Consider the following 20,769-nt stretch of genomic DNA (forward strand, 5'->3'; position numbering starts at 1 on the left):
CAGCCGAGGTGCTCCCCGTCGAGGCTCTCAACCCCCTCGTCCGCCCCTCCCTCCGCCGCCCAGCCACCCGGGAACCCACCGTGTCCGCCTCGTAAGGAAGCCGGGGACCTGTAGATCGCGATAGGCACGGACGGGTGCTTGCTGCTGCTGCCATGGAAATGGTGGATGTGCGGCGCCCCTAAACTGGAGGCGCCCCACGCCACCCCGAGGAGGCCGCTGAGAGTCAACGGGAGTATCCAGAGCAGGGCCAGGCGGCCTCGCGACGACGGCGCGGGTTCGGAGAGGGCCAGCTCCCCCATCCGTGGGGGCATAGCGGGGCGGGTGTATCCCCCCACCCCAGCGCGGCGGCAGCAGCCAGGCAAACTTTGGGCGAGGGAGCCGCGCGCGGGCGTCTCACCGCACCAAGCGGCGCGTCGTCGGAGCGGGCGCTTCTGCCGGGCGCCGATCCCTCGCCCGGAGTCCCGTCTTGCCCCGGAGAGGCCCCACCATCCTTCAGAGGCGGCCGAGGAGCGCCGCCGGGTCCCCCAGGCAAAGGAATCGCGGCGGGGACGGCCCCGAGGAGCCTCCAGCGCTCATTCACGCGGTAGCTCCACTAGCAAGCGACGCTCCGGGGGGTCTCTTCCATAATCCACAAAGCGGGCGTCGGTCGACGGGGCGGGAGGCCGACGGGGCGCGCACGGGGCGCCGGATCCCCGACGAAGAGCGGCGGCGGCGGCGGCGGCCGCGGGGGGCAATCCATTCAGCGGAGCGAGCCAGGAGCGCTTCCCTCGCCAAAGGCGCGCCAAGAACGCACGAGGCGGCGGCGGCGGCAGCGGCGGCAGCAGCTCCCCCGGCGAGCTCCCTCTCGCTCCCCGCTCTCTGCCTATTGCCAGCGAGACGGCGGCGAAGCAGGGGGACGCGGCGAGGCGGAGGAGGAGGAGGAGGACGGCGGCGGCGGGCAGGAGGCGGCTTTGCAGCGAGCATCCATTGCCCGCGTCTGCACTGAGCCAGCGCGGCGAGGGGGGCGGGCGAGAGCGAGCGCGGAGCGAGCCACGCGGGCTGGCGGCGGAGGAGGCGAGGCGAGCGAGCGCTATGCAAATCTGCAGTCTCCCCACAGCAAATCACCGGCGCCGGCATGCAATGCAGAGGACCGGCCGAGGGGGGAGCAAGGAAGCGGCGCCGGCGGCACCTGATGCCCCTGCGCTCGGGAGGGCTCCGCCACAGAAGCAGCAGCGAGCCATGTGGCAGCCAGGCGCTGTGGCGCGCGCACGGGCTGGGGGGCGCCGTAGGGGGAAAAGAGATCAAGACAGGGAGTCCGATTTCCGGGGGGGAAAGGATGGGGTGCGGGATCTGTGGAGGCTGCAAAGCTCCAGATATTTGGGGTTGGAAAAAATGCCGGACCTGTGTTCAAAGGCTAGTCCATCGAGGAGAGTTTAGCCGGAGTGGGGAGGCCAGTGGTCATCAAGGCGCCTTTTAAGGAGCAAAGGCGATCCGGTGAAGATACGGAAAACTCTCTTTTCTGCTATGATGAAGATGTTGATGTTTGGCTATACAGTGGTACCTCAGGTTACATACGCTTCAGGTTACATACGCTTCAGGTTACAGACTCCACTAACCCAGAAATAGTGCTTCAGGTTAAGAACTTTGCTTCAGGATGAGAACAGAAATCGTGCTCCGGTGGCGCGGTGGCAGCAGGAGGCCCCATTAGCTAAAGTGGTGCTTCAGGTTAAGAACAGTTTCAGGTTAAGAACGGACCTTCAGAACGAATTAAGTACTTAACCCGAGGTACCACTGTAATTATCTCTATAATCCTTGTTTATTTATATGGTGTCATAAGTGTGCATATAGTTGGCTTCCTGCCCCAAGAAGTATGAAATTAGACAGGGGAAGATAGTAAGAAGGAGGGTGAGATGTGGTTGTTTTGTTACACCTGTTTAGGCATCATTACAGGGCTCAGTACTTTCTACACCATGGTTTCCAAAACTTGGGCATTCAGCTGTTTTTGAACTACGATTCCCATCATCCCTAGCTGGCAGGACTAGTGGTCAGGGAAGATGGGAACTGTAGTCCAAAAACCTCACAGAGGTTCTCCAAGGTTTCCAACTTGCCTCTCTCGGGGCTTTCCTTGGATGCACTGAGCTGATCATGTGCTCTGCCACTGAATTAAGGACCTTCCCCAAAGGATTCCCTCCATTGCCTGAATATGCACATGGGAATGCTGCACCATTCACACATGCATTGTCCTCGCTTGGTGACTTCCAGATCCACAAGCAAAGTCTTGCATGTAGAATGGGCCACGGCAGCGACAGCATCACTGCAAAAAACTTGCTTTGTACCATCCCCAAACGGAATGCTTCGTGATGGAGCCACTTTGCGCACTCAGCTGCCAATTGCCAAAATAAAGTGAAGTATATGCACGTGTAAGCCAGCCCTAATGCCGCATGCAGGAATGAAGAGGTTCCAAACCCACATCTCACAATTTCAACTATCAACACATTTCCTAACGGTAAATTTTAAGGAAGGGGTTTTGCAGCACTGAAACCCTGCTGAAATTTTTCCTCTTCGTTTTAGCAACGCTACAACATTGCTAAAACAAAGGAAGGTGGAGTGTTTACCTTAGCAGTGGTTTCAGTGCAAACCTCTTGAGGGTGAAATTTTAGCAGCACCTGGGTGTCTGAGTGGTACCCAATTTCAGGTCTTTAAAGCGCCAAATTGCCTGGCATCATTGTCAAATTTGGCCCTTGCTTGAACCTCAAAAGGATCTGGCATGTGGAGTCCAAAAGGTCCCTCACTCCTGCTATGAACCATAAACAAACATTAAAAGATCCACAAAGGTGAAGGTGTGATGTCGCTTTTGGTGGTGTCCTCCTGAGACATATTTTCAAATTCCTGCTTCATCATGAAACTCTCCAGTGACTATGCACCAATCACTATCACACAAGAGCCTGGCAAGATGGTTGGTCAGGAGAAAACAGGGTAATGCTTTTGAACACTTTAGAATGTGTGGAGCATTTTCCCTCCATGATTTCATTCATTCCTACAACAATCCTGTAGGGTAGGTCATTCTTTATACCCCATTTTGGGGGGGTGGGAGAAGTTGAGGAAGAGTCATGATTTGAATCGGTGACCTCCGGGTTGTTTTGTTTTGTTTTAATGGTTATTAAGGGTCCTTAAAGTAAGAGCAAGGTATTTCAAAAACTAAAAATCATTCTGGAAAGCTTTGCAGAAATAATAACTCAAACAAACATAAATTCCCAAGAGCAACACACCAAGACACCCTTAAAGGGGGGAGGGAAATGCTAGAGTTCTATTCAAAGAACTGTCAGAGAGCAACAAAAGATATCCCCACTTGTAATTGAATGCTATATACTTCAAAAGCGGCTACCTGTTACAGACACAAAGCCCTGGCAGTTCCCACACCTGGGCACAACAAAGTGTGCTAAACACTAACGTTCAGTTTTCTTTGTTCCAGCATTTCTAGATCAAACAACATTTTCTACCATTATATGTTTTTTTTTTGGGGGGGGCAAGATTTAGTAATTCACTCTCAAGCCGGTGCTCTTTGGTCGACAAGAAAATTGAAAAGTAATGCGTACACTTCTGCCCCTGTGTTTTATAGAAGCAGATTACTTAATGCTACTCACATCTAAACTTGACAGTTTGCTTATGCTAAAAAGTTGCTCTTAATTACACACGGGGCAAAAGTAACCACAGCAGTCCAACTGGAAAAAGTTTAAGAGAGAAGCAAAAAAAATGTATCTCTCAACCTGTCACTCATACACATTTGACAGGGGTGCAGGCTCCTTCGGGGAACAGTGGGCTTTCATTCCTTAGAGGTTTTTAAGCAGGCATTGGTTGGCCACCTGTCACGGTTACTTGAGATTCCTGCATTGCGGGGGGCTGGACTAGATGACCCTCAGGGTCCTTTCCAATGCTGCAATTCTACTATTCTATATCCTGAATCAAGTCTCTATAGCAGAGAGGGCAGCATAGGACGCACCCGAGGGCTTTCGTGTAGATGTTAAACAGCAGGATTTGTATAAAATCTGCATGAAGATCGAAGGCGCAATTCATATATACAGGCGGCGACAATTTTAGGTGCATCCAACTGATATGCAATCACTGACACACGGGTCCTTTGGGACACAGAAAAAGGCAGAATGGGTACGGGGTGGAACGGGGGGGGGGCATAACTGGGCAGGGCATGCACACAGGGACCAGGAACCGAACCCCCATGAAAAATTGACCCTGCATGTATTTCAATAACAACCCATTGACACCCCACCCCAGCCTGTGATTTGCTTAAATTTTAAGTGGTTGAATAATAAGTTCCCCAGTGCATTGAAAGAGGCTTAAGAACTTGGGGGCTCCCAAGCAGCTTTTCATCCTAGCAGGGATACTATTCTGGGATGGTAGTAGGACAATCCCTGCCCCCACCTTCACCAACAGACACACATGGATGTTTCGGACCCCCATCAGGAGCTAACCCACATAAGAACACAAGGAAAGCCTGCTGGATCAGGCCAGTGACCCAGCTAGTCCACCATCCTGCACTGGCTCCCAGTGGAGTATCAGGTCAGGATTAAGGTGCTGGTTTTGACCTTTAAAGCCCTTTGTGGTTTAGGGCCCTTGTATTTACGGGACCACCTCTCCTGGTATGCCCCGCAGAGGACCTTAAGGTCCATGAATAATCATAATTCAGAGCTCCCAGGCCCTAAGGAAGTCAGATTATCCTCCACCAGGGCCAGGGCCTTCTCAGTGATGGCTCCGACCTGGTGGAATGCTCTGTCCCATGAGACCAGGGCCCTGCAGGATTTAACTTCCTTCCGCAGGGCCTGTAAGACAGAGCTATTCTGCCTGGCTTTCAATTTGAACTTAGCCTGGTCTTTTATTCCCCTTCTTTCCCTCCCCTTCCCCTTTTTTTGAAGATTACCCACTCTGGGATCCCACAGCTAATTCTCCCCTGGTCTCCTCGCTGGCCCAAATAGGATTAATTTAGCCAGCTAGCCCTGATGATCATCTAATGTTTATTGGATGGATTTACCCCCAAATTGATTTTTTAATTCTGAATTTATTGTTATTCACGTTTTATACTGTATTTTAAGCTGTTTTTTTGTTGCATCAATTAAGTGTTTTAAATTTGTTGTTAGCTGCCCTGAGCGGGTATTAATAATAATAATAATAATAATAATAATAATAATAATAATAATAATAAATTATCTTGCTTTCAGAGTGGCCAACAGGATGCCTGTGGGAAACATGCAAGCAGGACCTGAGAACAAGAGCCTGTGGTTTGTGTTGAGAGTCAGCGTCCCTCTGAAGACCAAATGTCAGAGGAGATGCAGTAGAAGGCTGCTGCCTTGATGCCCTGATGATGGGCTGCTGTCTGAAGCAGGATGCTGAATTAGATGAACTCTTGGTCTGATCCAGGAGTGTGTACTTACATATATATATATATATATATGATCTTGGAAGCCAGTGTTTAGTTTCAGTTGCTGGACAGCTCCCCAGAGTGCAGGCTGGCTTTCAAGGGTTGCTGCATCCCTTGACGTACACTGTTGTTTTTTGAAACTGCTTCCCAGTATCTCTCCTCCCTGACTCTTAGGATTAGTATACATCTTACTATTTTTTTGTTGTTGTTCATGAGATTCTACCCAGGATGACAGAACCACAAGTGCAACTGGGTTGACTTATATTCCATCAGATTCCCATGTATATATAGACATGATTCTTTTCTGGACCTGGGGGTGTTAGATATGATTTCCCCCCTTCACAGTCCATAAGTATACAGCAAGGCTGTGAGGCAAGACACTAATCTTTATATTTTACAGCACTGTTATAGTTTGCATCATTTAGATTCCCTATCCAGCCCTTCACTGTGAAGTCCCAGGGCAGGTTAAAGGTAAAGGCACCCCTGACCATTAGGTCCAGTCGTGACCGACTCTGGGGTTGTGGCCCTCATCTCGCTTTATTGGCCAAGGGAGCCGGTGTACAGCCTCCAGGTCATGTGGCCAGCATGACTAATCCACTTCTAGCGAACCAGAGCATGCAGAGAAACGCCGTTTACCTTCCCGACAGAGTGGTACCTATTTATCTACTTGCACTTTGATGTGCTTTTGAACTGCTAGGTGGACAGGAGCAGGGTCCGAGCAACGGGAGCTCACCCCGTCGCGGGGATTCGAACCGCTGACCTTCTGATCGGCAAGTCCTAGGCTCTGTGGTTTAACCCACAGCGCCACCCGAAGTCCCAGGGCGGGTTACACCAATGTAAAAATACAAGGTCAGCAGCCACACCCTTTGACTTGCCGGCTAAACCAGGTGAGGGTAGCCAATGGGTCTTAAACCCTTGGTGAGTTAGGGACTTCCTCTGATTGCAAAGAGAGGTTTTGGCAGATTGAGTGGACAAGACGAATAGTGGGTTCAACAGTCAAGAAGGTGGTTTCTGCACATGCTGTAGAGCAGCCTTTCTCAACCTGTGGGTCCCCAGATGTTGTTGAACTACAACTCCCATCACCCCTAGCTAGCAAGGCCAGATCTCAGGGATGATGGGAGTTGTAGTCCAACAACATCTGGGGACCCACAGGTTGAGAACCGCTGCTGTAGAGGGATGTGAGGGGGAGATGGGGCTCGTCAACCTGGGAAGGTAGCCCATCTTGGAGAAGGAAAACTCTGATCCTAAACCTCCTCTGACTTCTTCAGGAGAAGAATAGGCTAAGGAGTAAACCCTACACACATCTGGAGTGGAGTCCCTAAGATAGTTGGATGGTGCCTTATGCACCTCCTTCCAGGAACTCCTGCACCCAAGGTGGTGCCAAGGGTATGGCTCTGCTTTCCTTTGGACGACACCAGCATGGCCGAGAGGGGGGTACTGCCATATGGGCAGCCCAGGACCTCCATACACACTGCCCAGGCTTGCATCCCAGAGAGGTCACCTCTGTGCTGCTAATGCAGCAGTTTGACTTCACCCCCCAGAGGCGCACTCCATTGCTTCTTGAGACAAATTAATGCCAACACCAAATAGATAGATACATAGACAGGGACCAGAAAAGGTGTGTCTTTAGCATATGACAAAGGCTATATAACACAGATGCCAGAGACACCTCGGGGTGTGTGTGTATTCCACAGCACAGGTTCTGCCAAAGAGAAAGAAACTGAAAGCAACTGACCTTGACCTAGGTCACACAATCAATCCAGATTGGCTTAAAATCAAGATTCCCCGAAATAAAAAATCTAGGCTCCTGGAACGTGGGAAGCTGCCTTATATTGAGTCAGACCTTTAGTCCATCTTGCTCAACATTGTCTACACTGATGAGGGGTCTTCCAGGTTTTTCAGACAGGGGTCTCTCCCAACCCTACCTGGAGATTCCATTGAGGATTGAACCAGGGACCTTCTGCCTGCAAGGCCTCTGAGTTACAGCCCTTGGCAATGATACACCTACTTTATTTATTATCTGCATAGTAAAAGTGTTGTTCACCAGAATTGCTGACACAGTTGAAATCCAGTTATGCGCTTCTCATGCATCAGCTTTGGTGCATGGACCCCAGGCTGTACTCTTGCAATGAAATGAGTTTGTGGGGTTCCTTATTTTAACTGGACTTACAGGACCTCTGTGCATCCTGACAACACAGCAGGGGAACCAAGCCTCTCAAAACCTCTAAAGCTGCAGAGTTTCACAACAAAAGCCTTCAGATTTGGTGAGCCTGGATGAAATAAGGTGATCTGTACAAAAAGGGGAACCCCAGCCATGAGGCATAGCACAAACAAATAAAGGTACAGTGGTACCTCGGGTTACATACGCTTCAGGTTACAGACTCCGCTAACCCAGAAATATTACCTCGGGTTAAGAACATTGCTTCAGGATGAGAACAGAAATCGTGCTCCGGTAGCGTGGCAGCAGCAGGAGGCCCCATTAGCTAAAGTGGTGCTTCAGGTTAAGAACAGTTTCAGGTTAAGAACGGACCTCCGGAACGAATTAAGTACTTAACCTGAGGTACCACTTTATAGCAAGGAGGGAAGTCCAGTGCTGGGCCATGGAAATGCAGGCTGAAATTCCTGCTTGGCTGTGAAGAACACTCTCTTTTTTGGGCAGGGGGGAGTGTTTCCTAGGCAAACCACCGCTTTCCAGAGTTGTGGTGAGGGTAAAAATCGAGGTTGCTCTCAATTGCCTGCTCTGAGGTCCTTAGACAGAGGGCAGAAAGAGCGTCAAGAGGACAGAAACAGCAGAGAAAGCTGCAGTAATTTAAAAGAGTTTAAGAGATTATAGCATAAAGCAAAAAGGTCAGGTGAAAAACACCCCCCTTTCCTTATGAGAAAACTGAGCAACCATTTCTTTCCAATTTCAAGGAAATTGTGGCTGTCAGACATACTCATCCCTTTCATGTTTTATTGAAAAAGCTTAATGAGGACTTCTTCGTTCTTGGAGTTAAGCTCCTAAATGAAAGGTAAAAGTTTAAAGCCTCTGTAGGTAAATATTATTAAAATATATGGTAAGCACCATGACTTATTTAAAACGGGTGGAATTGCAGCATCTTTTTTTCTCTTTCTTTTTAGCCACCTGCTGTCATCAGGGTGGAATATGACTGTTTTAGTCGATGTAGTGTGTTTTGGGGCAGGGATAGAAATGTGGTCTGGGCTCATTTTAATCAGGACCCACCTGGGAGGAAGAGCTTTTGCTAAAACTTTGCCCACCAAGGAAAAAGAACAAAAAAAGGTTGGCTGCCAAAATGAGATGTCACTCACGGAAGACTGTGTAGATGTTAAAATTACGATCACATACTTGCCTAGGTGTAATGGACTCTTTGAACTTAGCATGTCTTAATTTTGCTCCTGCCTTTTCCTGGATTCTCCCCAATGGGCATTCTCACATGGGGACAGGCAGAATTATAGTTGTTTCCTTTCTGAAAACACTTGGTTGATATTGCATCAATAGTGTAGCCCCTTCATTTAACAAACAAACAAACAGCACTCATCAAACACATAATGTACTAATGAGACAAAGGCGGCTATTCTATTCACATTAACCCCGGAGAAAGCCCCACTCAATACAGTAAGTACGCATAGAATTGGGGCCTGCATGGTTGCAATCCCATGTACATTTACTGGGGAGCAATCCCCACCAAACTCTGCGGGATATGTACAGATGGGAAGAAAAGAAAACCATAAATACTTCTGTTTTATTTTTAGCTGCTGCAATTGGAAGGTGATCTTGAGATATGGGCACTCATGTATTTGTGGATGTGGACAGAATTCAAGCAGCTTGCAGACGGTCAGGTTTACATGGGGAGGGGAGAAGGAAGGAAAGGCAGTGTTGCTGCAGGGGCCAAAAGGAATCCAATAGGACAGAACTGTTTCCATTCCCTGACCCAAGCCTCCAAAGGCATATCTTTCCCACAAAAGGTTAAGTAAAATACATGGACTCAGGCATGTGCAAATGAGCTGACGTCTGAATGTTTTGGTTAACTGAGCTTTGGATGCGATTGTAATTCAACTTCAGTGCCCATAGCCCGTCTCAACTAACTTAGGGACTTAGCTCTCTCAGCTCTGCATCCCAGTCCGCAACTAAGCCAAAGCACTTGCCACTGAAACGAACACATATCACTTCCCTGCTTAACCCTTTAGCCTTTAATCCCCGCAGCCCACATAGTCCCCCTTGTACAGAATTGTAGATTGTAAGCTCCCCAGGGCAGGGACCTGCACTCCCACATGACATAAGACACTCTGCCTTCTGATGGCACTGTGTAAACAGTGATAAACATCAGCAACTCCCTGGAGATTGCTGCCAAATGTAGAGGACCACAGTGTGCTGGTGCAAACAATGCTAGTTCAACAATCTGCTCACCCTGCTTGTGGATCTGTGCATCTGGGTTCAAAGCCTGTACTTATTCTGTACAGTGGTACCTTGGTTCTCAAACTTAATCCATTCCGGGAGTCCGTTCGACTTCTGAAACCATTCGAAAACCAAGGCGCAGCTTCCGATTGGCTGCAGGAGCTTCCTGCACTCAAGTGGAAGCTGCGTCAGATGTTCAGCTACTGAAAAACGTTTGCAAACCAGAACACTTACTTGTGGGTTTGCAGCGTTCAGGAGCCGATTTGTTTGACATCTAAGCTGTTCAGGAACCAAGGTGTGAGTGTACCTTCAAATGGAATGTTGCACCCCCCCAAAAAAAATGAATTCTTAAGCAATGGCTGCATCACTTTCATTCACATCTCAGCCCATAGGTCTATGGTGTGCCTTGCGTTAGTCATTATTAGAGTGGGGTGGGGGTTATTGATTAGGGATTAGCTACTTGAGATCTCAAGGGGCCAGGCTTGGCTACTTAAGGAGTGGCAGCTGGCTCCACAGTTGCCCCTGCCCCTCAATTAATTAGGTCTTCTTCATAAAGCTGCACATGAGAAAACAATCCCATGTGCAAATGGGTTTCGTTGCTTGTACAGCTTAGGCTGAGTTATTGCCTTAGCACTGGGTACATTAAGTAGCTGGGGACCTGAATGGTTGCAACAAGCTGAAATGTATCGAAAAGTTGCATTTCTCCATAAAGGGGGATGAAATCTTTTATCTGATCTGCCTCAGGAATAGTTGTGAGAGAAACTGTGTGGCTTCTTCTGTAGCTTGGAAATGGCTGGAATTGGAGGACTGGGGGAAAGAGAGGTGTGCTGATAATGTTTGCCACAGGATTAGCACTGCCTGTGTGCTTGCTTCTGCTCTCCTGTGAATATTTGTTCAGCTGAGGTGGAGAACCTAAGGCTGGGGGACCAAATGCATCCCTCAGAGCATCTCTGTCTGGTCTCTGGGAGTCTCCCCAGACCACACCCCCTCCCAGAGGCCACAGCCCATCAAATGCTTTTGCCTGGGTGGAAGGTGTCATTGACCTGTGATGATGGCACTTGCTTGCCAGGAAGAAGAATGGAGAGGTCTTTGGGGCGGGGTGTGTGTGTGTGTGTGTTTGTTGTCACCATGGGCATTATGTGATTATGTGTATGTGTCTTTTAATGAGCTGAACAGAGTTGCAGATTTTGAGTCATGGGGCTGAGGAGTATGTGCATATGAATTCAACAGTGCTTAGTTTAATTTTGGTTCTTATTTGTTCGTGTTGTTAATAGAGCTTTATAGATTAGGAATGCTTCTGTACTTTGTGAATCCTATGACTTTTTGTTGTAGTTGTGCCGTTTAGCTCTTTTTTCTTTTAGTTGTTTCGTTAATAGTGCTTTATAGATTATAATTGTTCTAGTGATGATTTGTAATTGTTTCACTTTTGATTTCTTAATTAATCTGTACGATATGTGTTGCATTTGTGATGTTCTGTCATGCTGTTGCTATTTATTGCTTGCAAGCCGCTTTGCAATTCAACTGAATGGAAAGCTACGTAGAAGTATAACTCAAATCAAATCAAACCTCTGGCCTTCACAAGGCAAGGAATGCAACCTGATGTACAAAGAGCCACCCCCACTTTTGCATGTGGCCCCGCCCACCACTGTAATGTGGTCACCAGGATATTAGTAAAGGTACCCCTGCCCGTATGGGCCAGTCGTGACCGACTCTAGGGTTGCGCGCTCATCTCGCTCAAGAGGCCGGGGGCCAGTGCTGTCCGGAGACACTTCCAGGTCACGTGGCCAGCGTGACGAAGCTGCAGCTGGCGAGCCAGCACCAGCGCAGCACACGGAAACGCCGTTTACCTTCCTGCTATAAAGCGGTACCTATTTATCTACTTGCACTTAGGGGTGCTTTCGAACTGCTAGGTGGGCGGCGCTGTGGGTAAAACCTCAGTGCCTAGGACTTGCTGATCGTAAGGTCGGCGGTTCGAATCCCCGCAGCGGGGTGAGCTCCCGTCGTTCGGTCCCAGCTCCTGCCCACCAGGATATTACCTGCATGGAAATGCCAACTTCAGAGGGAAGAAGGTTCCTCACCCCTGGCCTATGCACTTGTAGCCAAATGAAGTACTACCAAATGCACAATCTAGTCTCTGAAGCATCCTTTGTCAATGCTGAAGGAAACTCACCCCACAAAGGCTTATGCTGCTCAGAGAGATAGCAGGGGGCATGTCCCCATCTTGTGTGTGGAAGACTTTCTCCTTTCCTCCCTGCCCTTGTGATTTTCCTCTGTTATGTTGCCAAGCCCAGTTCCCCAGAGAGCTCTGTGTTTATCTTGACAGGTGTTCCTGAGATCTGCCGCACCTCAGTGGAATTGCTACTGCCTGCTCGGAGGTACAGTGGAAAACATTAAGGCGGCAAACTAATGAACTTACCTTATTGCATTCCAAATCATATAAACCACACAGTGGGCTGGATTAATCTACTAATGCTTTTCTAATGATGCCTTTATTGGGCATATGGCACAAACTTGCTATTTCCTCCACCGTCTCTACTGGCGGAGCTTAAAATAATCAAAACATACAGATTATTTCTCCCCACACCCGGCTTTCCATTCTGTACTACACAAATAAATATATCAAACTCTATTGACATCCTAAAGCTTCTGAGATTGCCATTTTGTCAGTGTGGCCTCTGATTAATTTTCAGGACTAAAACTGTAACTATGGGAATGGCAACTGAATAAGGGGGGCAGGAACATTGTGTTGGAAAGAGACAACACAGATCTTGGCCTAAGGGATAAAGGGGAACTTGGCATTCTTTCCCCCCTGTTTTTCACTACAGTGCATATTCTGAACTAGGCTATGGTATGTATTTTCATACCTTACTTGAGAGAAACTCTCGCTGCACCCCTGAGCAAACACACAGGATAAGACTGCAAACATTGTTACACTCACCTACCACTCCAAGAAAATAGAAGTTGCGAGGAGGCAGCAATTACCCAGGTTTGAGGTCCAGCGCCGAGGGCCTTCTGGCGGTTCCCTCACTGCGAGAAGCCAAGTTACAGGGAACCAGGCAGAGGGCCTTCTCGGTAGTGGCGCCCGCCCTGTGGAACGCCCTCCCACCAGATGTCAAAGAGAAAAACAACTACCAGACTTTTAGAAGACATCTGAAGGCAACCCTGTTTAGGGAAGCTTTTAATGTTTGATGCATTACTGTATTTTAATATTTGGTTGGAAGCCACCCAGAGTGGCTGGGGAAGCCCAGCCAGATGGGCAGGGTATAAATAATAAATTATTATTATTATTATTATTATTATTATTATTATTATTATTATTATTGATTTCCTTTGGAAAGAAGCCGCTGTGGGGCTTGTAAGCATTTTGGTGTTTATTTACAGATATAGACACTGAGCCCAGGTGGGGGTAGACCCCAAACATTCCCACAGGCAATCAAAAGCCACTGTTCCTGATCTGCAGGGGACACAGCCCACATCTGAAAATGATTGCAAAGTTCACTCTCATTTCTCTGGGTCCTTCTCAGTCTCTAAACTTCAGACTATTCCCTCCCCCCCCCCCACAAACAGACGCCAGGCCCCAATGGTCAGCTGACTGTTGGTGCTTTGACCTTCAAGTACTAGACCCAAATGGGGAGGCCTGGTGGACCTAATTAGTAACCATTAGTACAATGGTGAAATATTAATGCAAACAATTAGTAGAAAATATTCCCAGGCCTATCTCAGGAACTGCTGGCACTAGCAACCTGGCCAGGCCTTCTTCTCTCCTGGGTTCCCCCAGGGTGTACCAGTAGCCCTGGGGGAGGGTGGCAGTGGAACTGAATCAGTGGTTCTCTTTGGTCATTGATGGTCTGGGCTGGTGATGGCAATATAAGGTAAAGGTAAAGGACCCCTGGACAGTTAAATCCAGTCAAAGGCAACTATGGGGTTGCGGCGCTCATCTTGCTTTCAGGCCGAGGGAGCTGGTGTTTGTCCACAGACAGCTTTCCGGGTCATGTGGCCAGCAGGACTAAACTGTTTCTGGTGCAACGGGACACCAGGACGGAAACCAGAGCACACGGAAACACGTTTACCTTCCCGTCGCACCAAGAAATGAAAGCCCACCTTCCTTCCAGCTTTTGCGACCCATTTCTTTCTGGGAATATGCTTCTGAATTAGCAGGGAACCCACAGAGCATGGTGAGGCACAGCTAAAAGTCCAAAGGTATCACCCCCCACCATTTCTATCACCTCCCCATCCCCCGTTCCCCCACTGATGTAAATTCATGTCTTGATTCAACATACACAAGAGTCTACATGGGACTCAAAAGATCATTCCTTAGATAACTCCACTTGCCCCCCTGGCTGCTTGTAGCAAATGTGTCTGGAAGTATCTTTGAGTTGCTCCCATCAGTAAAGCAACCAGTAAATATACAGTGGACGCTCAGGTTGTGAACGTGATCTGTGCGGGATGTATGTTCACAACCCACAGTGTTTGCAACCTGCAGCGGCGCGTCTGCACACGCGCAGGTTGCGATTCGGTGCTTCTGTGCATGCACAAAGTACAATTTAGCGCTTTTGCGCACGAGCAACCACCGAAACCCAGAAGTAACCCGTTCCGGTACTTCCGGGTTTTGGCGGTCCGTAACCTGAAAAAAACGCAACCTGAAGCGTCTGTAACCCGAGGTATGACTGTAAATATCACCATCACTATCAATAATGATTCATTAATGATAATAACAATTATTATTATCATTCAGCAATGATTTAACAGCCAGGCTTCTGCAGCAAAGATGGGTTGGAGTACGGCAACTAATAATATAAGCACAAACATAAACATAAGACTTATCCTTAACTATTATTATTAATAATAATTATCAGTAATAATTCATTAAAATATTATTAATCATTGTTATCATTCGTTTACTTTAAGCAATAATTAAGCAGCCAAGCTTCTGCAGCAAAGACGGGTTAAAAAGATTTTTTAAAAACTCAGAGTGCCTGCAAAACACTGCAATGAAACGCCTCTCCTCCTTCTTCTCATCAGCCCCCAGTATCCAGAAACAGTACGAAGGCAATGGATCATGAAGAAAGCCAATTTCCTACTTCAGGGATTAAACAGTGTTCTCTTTTGTACTGTTAAATCAAAGTTTTAAGTTATTTCCTCCCCCCACCCTCCTCCGCCAAAAGCAAAACTGATCCCTTACCCCCCACGCCTCCAACACACACAATTTAAATAAATAGTCTCCGGAGAAACCACAACTGAATCCCAGACACATTGCTTCCTGGGCAATCAATAGCACAGATAAAAATCCTTTATGTTGTACTTCTTTGAGCAGGCCTATTGATAGAGCAAGAAAAATTAAGCTGCTACACAAGCCAAAGATAATTACCTTAACAAGGGAGAATATCAAGCGATCCAGGAATCCCTTTGTTCTCTTGAGGACAGGGAGAAATATACTGGGCTACGGTTGTTGGAGGTGGGTGGGAGACTGGTGGATTTTAAACAACCGTAAAACTTTGACATATAACATAGCTTATTTCAAAAATAAACATAAATAAGATGTAGTATGGGGGTGGGGGGGAACTTGTCTGGCAATGCCTTTAAATTTGGGGATCAGCAACTTGAAGCTCAGCCCTGTCCCCACTCCCTGAAAAAGGATTGCCAGCTGGTGTCTCACTTGCCCTCTTCCAGGCAAACAATTGGCCATCTTTTGGCAATACCTAAGGCAGCCATACCTAAAGCTATGATTTTCCCAGTAGTGATTTATGGAAGTGAGAGCTGGGCCATAAAGAAGGCTGATCGCTGAAGAATTGATGCTTTTGAATTATGGTGCTGGAGGAGACTCTTGAGAGTCCGATGGACTGCAAGAAGATCAAACGCATCCATTCTTAAGGAAATCAGCCCTGAGTGCTCACTGGAAGGACAGATCATGAAGCTGAGGCTCCAATACTTTGGCCACTTCATGAGAAGAGAAGACTCCCTGGAAAAGACCCTGATGCTGGGAAAGATGGAGGGCACAAGGAGAAGGGGACAACAGAGGATGAGATGGTTGGACAGTATTCTCGAAGCTACCAGCATGAGTTTGACCAAACTGCGGGAGGCAGTAGAAGACAGGAGTGCTTGGTGTGCTCTGGTCCATGGGATCACGAAGAGTTGGACACGACTAAACGACTAAACAACAACAACAACAAGGCAGCCACGCATTTGGCTGGTGGTGGTGGAGAATCAAGGCTGAGTATAAGCAGGGGCATCTGGGGGGTAGGAAAAGGGCCCAGGCTGTAGGATTTCCTTAGCGGTGCATACATAAAAGTAGATGGTAACACAGACGGTTGAAACCCAAGAGTTTTTTTGTCCCCACCCCCAATCAACCGCACTTGCCTTTTGCTTTTTTTATGAGTCATGCCGAAGGAAGCAACATATTTTCCTTTCCGTTGCAAAGAATTGGCACACACGCTGCAATTAAATAAAATGACAAATTGTCTTTATTTATATAACAAGTTGCAAGAGGAGAGAAAGTGCTAGGACATTCAGCCCAGATAAACCCGAAAATAACACACCCAGCTGGCACAGCAGAGCACTCCCTCGCCCAATATTATAGGATAGGGTGCCCCCCCACGCCCCGCTGGTTATGTCTACAGTAAAGGGATTCATCCTCTGTGGTGCTCAGAACATGCCTGGGGGGCACACGCAGCCCTCGGAATGAGACAGACCTCTCTGGGCATCTTCCTGATGAAGCGCAGTCTGGGACGTTCACAAATCAGTCCCAATGCGCACCAGCGACACATATCAAAAGACGTGGGCATGCTCAATCAGCAGAGTATAGCAGAAACAATTGTGGAGCATGAGTGTAGCATTCTAAGTGATTTATTAAGCAATACATACAGGACAACGCAATCATGGCGTCCTCTCACATCTTCTCCAAGAGAGAGAGAAAAAGAAAAAGTACAAAAGTACAGTACAGTGGAAGAGATAAGACTGGCTTCCATTTTCACAGTTTCCAAGCCTAGAAAGCAAACACTGACATGTGATGTAACAATCACACATCCAGCAACGGAGGAGTGAAATGCTAACAGGTAACAATCTGGCTCTCATTGTCTGCAACCCATTTGCATTCTTGAGGGTTCCTAACCCTAACCTCAACTTTCTTCTACTGTTCTGTCCACAACCTTATGGTAAGGTTACTATGCGGAGCCTGCACACATTATTATGTCATCCACCTACAAGGCCACTGGCTGCTAGATTCCACCACAAGAACTTAAGAGTACATTCCTGATTCCTTCCTTTGGCGTTTAGTTGTCTGATGTCATGGTGTTTCCGAAAATTTTTACACATCACTTGGGAAGACAGGTGAACTAATGCCAGTGTACTGGAAGAAGCAAAGCTCACCAGTGCTGAAGCAATGATTCTTCAACATCAACTTTGTTGGACTGGTCATGTTGTTTGGATGCCTGATTAATGTCTTCCAAAGCAACTACTCTCTTCCGAACTTAAAAATAGAAAGTGTAATGCTGGTGGTCAACAAAAGAGGCTTACAGATTCTCTCAAGACAAATCTTAAAAAACTGTAGTATAAACACTGTCAACTGGGAAACACTAGCCTGTGAGCACTCCAATTGGAGAACAGCCTTTCAAACTCAGGACGAAAAGGAGAAACGTGCTAAGAGGAAGGCATGCTTAGCAAACCCTCAATGTCATTGACTCCCACCCGGAAACCTATGTCCCCACTGTAGAAGGACGTGTGGATCCAGAATTGGCCTCCGCAGACACTTACAGACTCTCTGTTAAGACCGTGTTCATGGAAGACGATCTTACTCAGCTATGAGTGATTGCCAAAGAAGAAGAAAGAAGATGTTAGGTGATTGACAGGTTGGTGGCCTCACTCACCTGTCAAAGTGGCATGTAGGGGCTGAGGGAGCTCAGGATCCAACCCACTAGGCAGATCCTGTTCCCCACCCCCTGGTCTCTAGTGTCGCAATAAGTGGTTGTCAGCGAATTCCATAAATGAATTATGTGTTGATGTCAGGGACTGGCTGGGCACTGAGGAGTTGGGGCTGGATATTGAGGAGTGGGAAAAGAGGGGAATTGGAGATTGACTTGGAAGAAGGGATCAGTGAACCGGAGGAGCTTGTAACAGCCAGGAGATGAGAGTCAGAGGCAAGAGAAGCTGCAGAATTGGAGAATGAAGAACAGGTGCAGGAGGAGAGAGAGAGAGAGAGAGGTCAGGCTGATGTAGAATCAGGGACTTCCACACCTCCTCTCCCTGCCTCCACCATTCCTGCTCCACTGTCTCCGAGGACCAGAAGAGGATTGAAACAGGAGGAGCAGAAGCAGGCTGCACTCAGGAGCAGTCTTCACCTGCTTGTGTGCAGCTCAGGGGTGGGGGAGGGAGGTACATAAGCTGAGGTTGTGGAAGGGGCCCTCCCAGATTCATACTTTTATAATTCATAAATCATATCCAAATAAATGACAAATCTTTAGGCATTGTGTGAAGACATTTTCATTTCAGAGTGCATTTAGGGATGTACTGTATTGAATTTTGTTTCCAAGTACTGTGGAGCTGGTTTTGTTTTTCTATGTGGCTTACATCATAGTCCCATATGTGTCTGCTCAGAAGCTCTGTTGAGTTCTACAGAACTTACTTCCCAATAAATATGTGCAAGACTGAAGCCTTAATCTGGTGTTGTTGTTTAGTGGGCTTTATCATTGCTACGTTAGGGGTCTCATATAGGTCAAAAAGTGGAATGGAAATGTCCTTAAATCACTCTTCACCAACCGGGTGCCCTCCAGCTGTTTTTGACTATATCTCTCATCAGCCCCAGCTAGTCATGTGCAGACTGGGGCTTATGTGACTTATAGTTCAACACAGCTGGAGGGCAATAGCTTCTGAATAGCTTAAAAATATTACTGGGCTCCCCTCCCCATATCCATGAGTGGCACAGCAGACGTAAGCAGTGATTATTTTGCCAAAAGCATTGATGCTGCAAGGCAGGGCTAACCTTGGGCTAGATTATACCCACGGCAACTATAACACTGGCATTGTTCCATCCGAGTTAATGGAGACGTGCCAGTACACACCAGCAAGAGCCTCTTGACTAGTCTTGTTTAGTGCTGGAATGTTTCAGAATAATCAATACGAGGTATGCATTGCCTGAGAGTTTGTTACATTCTTGCCTGTTTGGCTAATGATCAATTTGTCATTACAGTGGTACCTCGGGTTACAGACGCTTCAGGTTACAGATGCGTCAGGTTACAGACTCTGCTAACCCAGAAATAGTACCTTGGGTTAAGAACTTTGCTTCAAGATGAGAACAGAAATCGAGTGGCGACGACGCGGCGGCAGTGGGAGGCCCCATTAGCTAAAGTGGTACCTCAGGTTAAGAACAGTTTCAGGTTAAGAATGGACCTCCAGAACAAATTAAGTTCTTAACCAGAGGTACCAGTGTAATGCAAGAGGAGACTTAGAACAACGCTGTCAATCAAGCAAAGTATTTTCTAGCTATTCCTGAGGAACCTGGGAGTTCCTCAGAAGCTTGTCGTGAGACTTCTCTGTTGGAAGTGCAACAGCAGAGATCATACTGTGTGTTACTTGAGGCTTAATTCTATTATCAGAAAGTCAACTAGCCAAGAGGGGGATGGCTGGAGGTGTTACTTAGCAACTAGTCAGGGTAGCAGGATCTCTGGTGAGGCACCACATGTTCTAATTCGCTGTGTCATTCCAAGGGAGTTTTTCTGATATATGTTTGATTGAACTTCTCCCTGGAATAAACCTCATGTTATAATACCCTGTTATTGTTAAGTTTGCTTAGTAAAGTATTACTGGGATTTATTTTCTCTTTGGACCCAGCGTTATTTAAGTGACTTTGCAAACATTCCCAGTGCTAACATCAGAAATAATGGTGAAAAACCCTTCCAACACCAGAAATTGCTCAACCCACCCAACACTGAAGGATGGATTTGGAGGGCCTGCTTCCATAAGCAGCTCACAAGAAGTTGATATTCAACAAAGGACAAGAGGAAAATAAATCCCATAGATTTGGGATGGGGTTTAGGAGCTGTTTGAAAACTGATATACGTTTGAGGCCCATCAGAGTGAGGAACACGTCACATAACACAAGAACACAGGATTTTCAGGTGACATTGTTAGTCACAAAGAATCCCAGCTTTATGCAAATTACTTTACAGGAAAGGGTTACATCACTACAAACCTTCTATTGACAGTTTCGTGTGCTTTTAGATGTTTATAATTGTTTTATAAAATAACACACAATGCAGGCTTTCCTTGGCAAACAAACTATTGTTGGAAGTGTTCCCTGAAGGTGTGAAATCTGGAAGGAAAAGCAAGATGGCGCTAAGGGCCCATTTCTCTTACACTAAGTAAAATTCACACCACAACACACACATGCATCTCTCCCAGAGGTCCTCCCCCAAAACAACAACAACAAGAAGGAGCAGGCTTTTCCGTACAGCGCAATATCAGAGTTTTTAATTGGTAATGAGTTATTGAATGGTTTGGCTGGAAATGGCTATGAAATTTTAATGACTCTAAAAGCCCATCTTGTCGTGTTGCAGCAGGGGTTTTGCTGGCCTTTAAAAAAAGACTCGGGACCCAAGACCATGACATACATTTACATAACATCTGTATATGCCAATTTATCTGCGTAGATCCAAGCTCAGGCCAATTTTCAGAGGGTAAAAAGTTCTTGCTCTCAAGGCTTACTCTGATCTACAGGGTGGCAACAATATTTCTGGGTTTGCTGTATGCCTGGTGTGGGGAACCTTTGGGTCTCAAGATGCTGTTGGATTACAACTCCCATTAGCCCCAGAAAGCAGGGCCAATGGCGGGAATGATGGGAGTTGTAGTTCGGAATCACTTGGAATGGCAAAGGTTCCCCACACCTGCTGTATGCAAATTGGATGAAGGGATGGATGAATCTGTCTACCTCCTGTGGCGTTTGCCTCCTAAGTGGGTCATAAGGAAAGGGTTA

General features: G+C 47.3%; 1 protein-coding gene across 48 annotated transcripts in view; it reads right to left on the minus strand.

Annotated features, from left to right (window-relative positions):
- Window positions 1-20,769, minus strand: part of NRXN1 (neurexin 1) — a 986,669-nt gene that overhangs the window by 364,393 nt on the left and 601,507 nt on the right. For 2 of the 48 annotated variants that reach the window (XM_083604816.1, XM_083604815.1), the window contains exon 1: window positions 80-379. The exons of the other annotated variants lie outside the window; for them this stretch is intronic. In XM_083604816.1, coding sequence (XP_083460942.1) covers window positions 80-311 — 232 coding nt within the window. In that variant the 5' untranslated portion in view covers window positions 312-379. Of the gene's footprint in view, window positions 1-79; window positions 380-20,769 lie in introns of those variants that run through there. 48 annotated transcript variants of the gene reach the window in all.

This window comes from Podarcis filfolensis (assembly GCF_964270895.1).
Source record: "Podarcis filfolensis genome assembly, chromosome: 3".
Lineage (NCBI taxonomy): Eukaryota > Metazoa > Chordata > Lepidosauria > Squamata > Lacertidae > Podarcis > Podarcis filfolensis.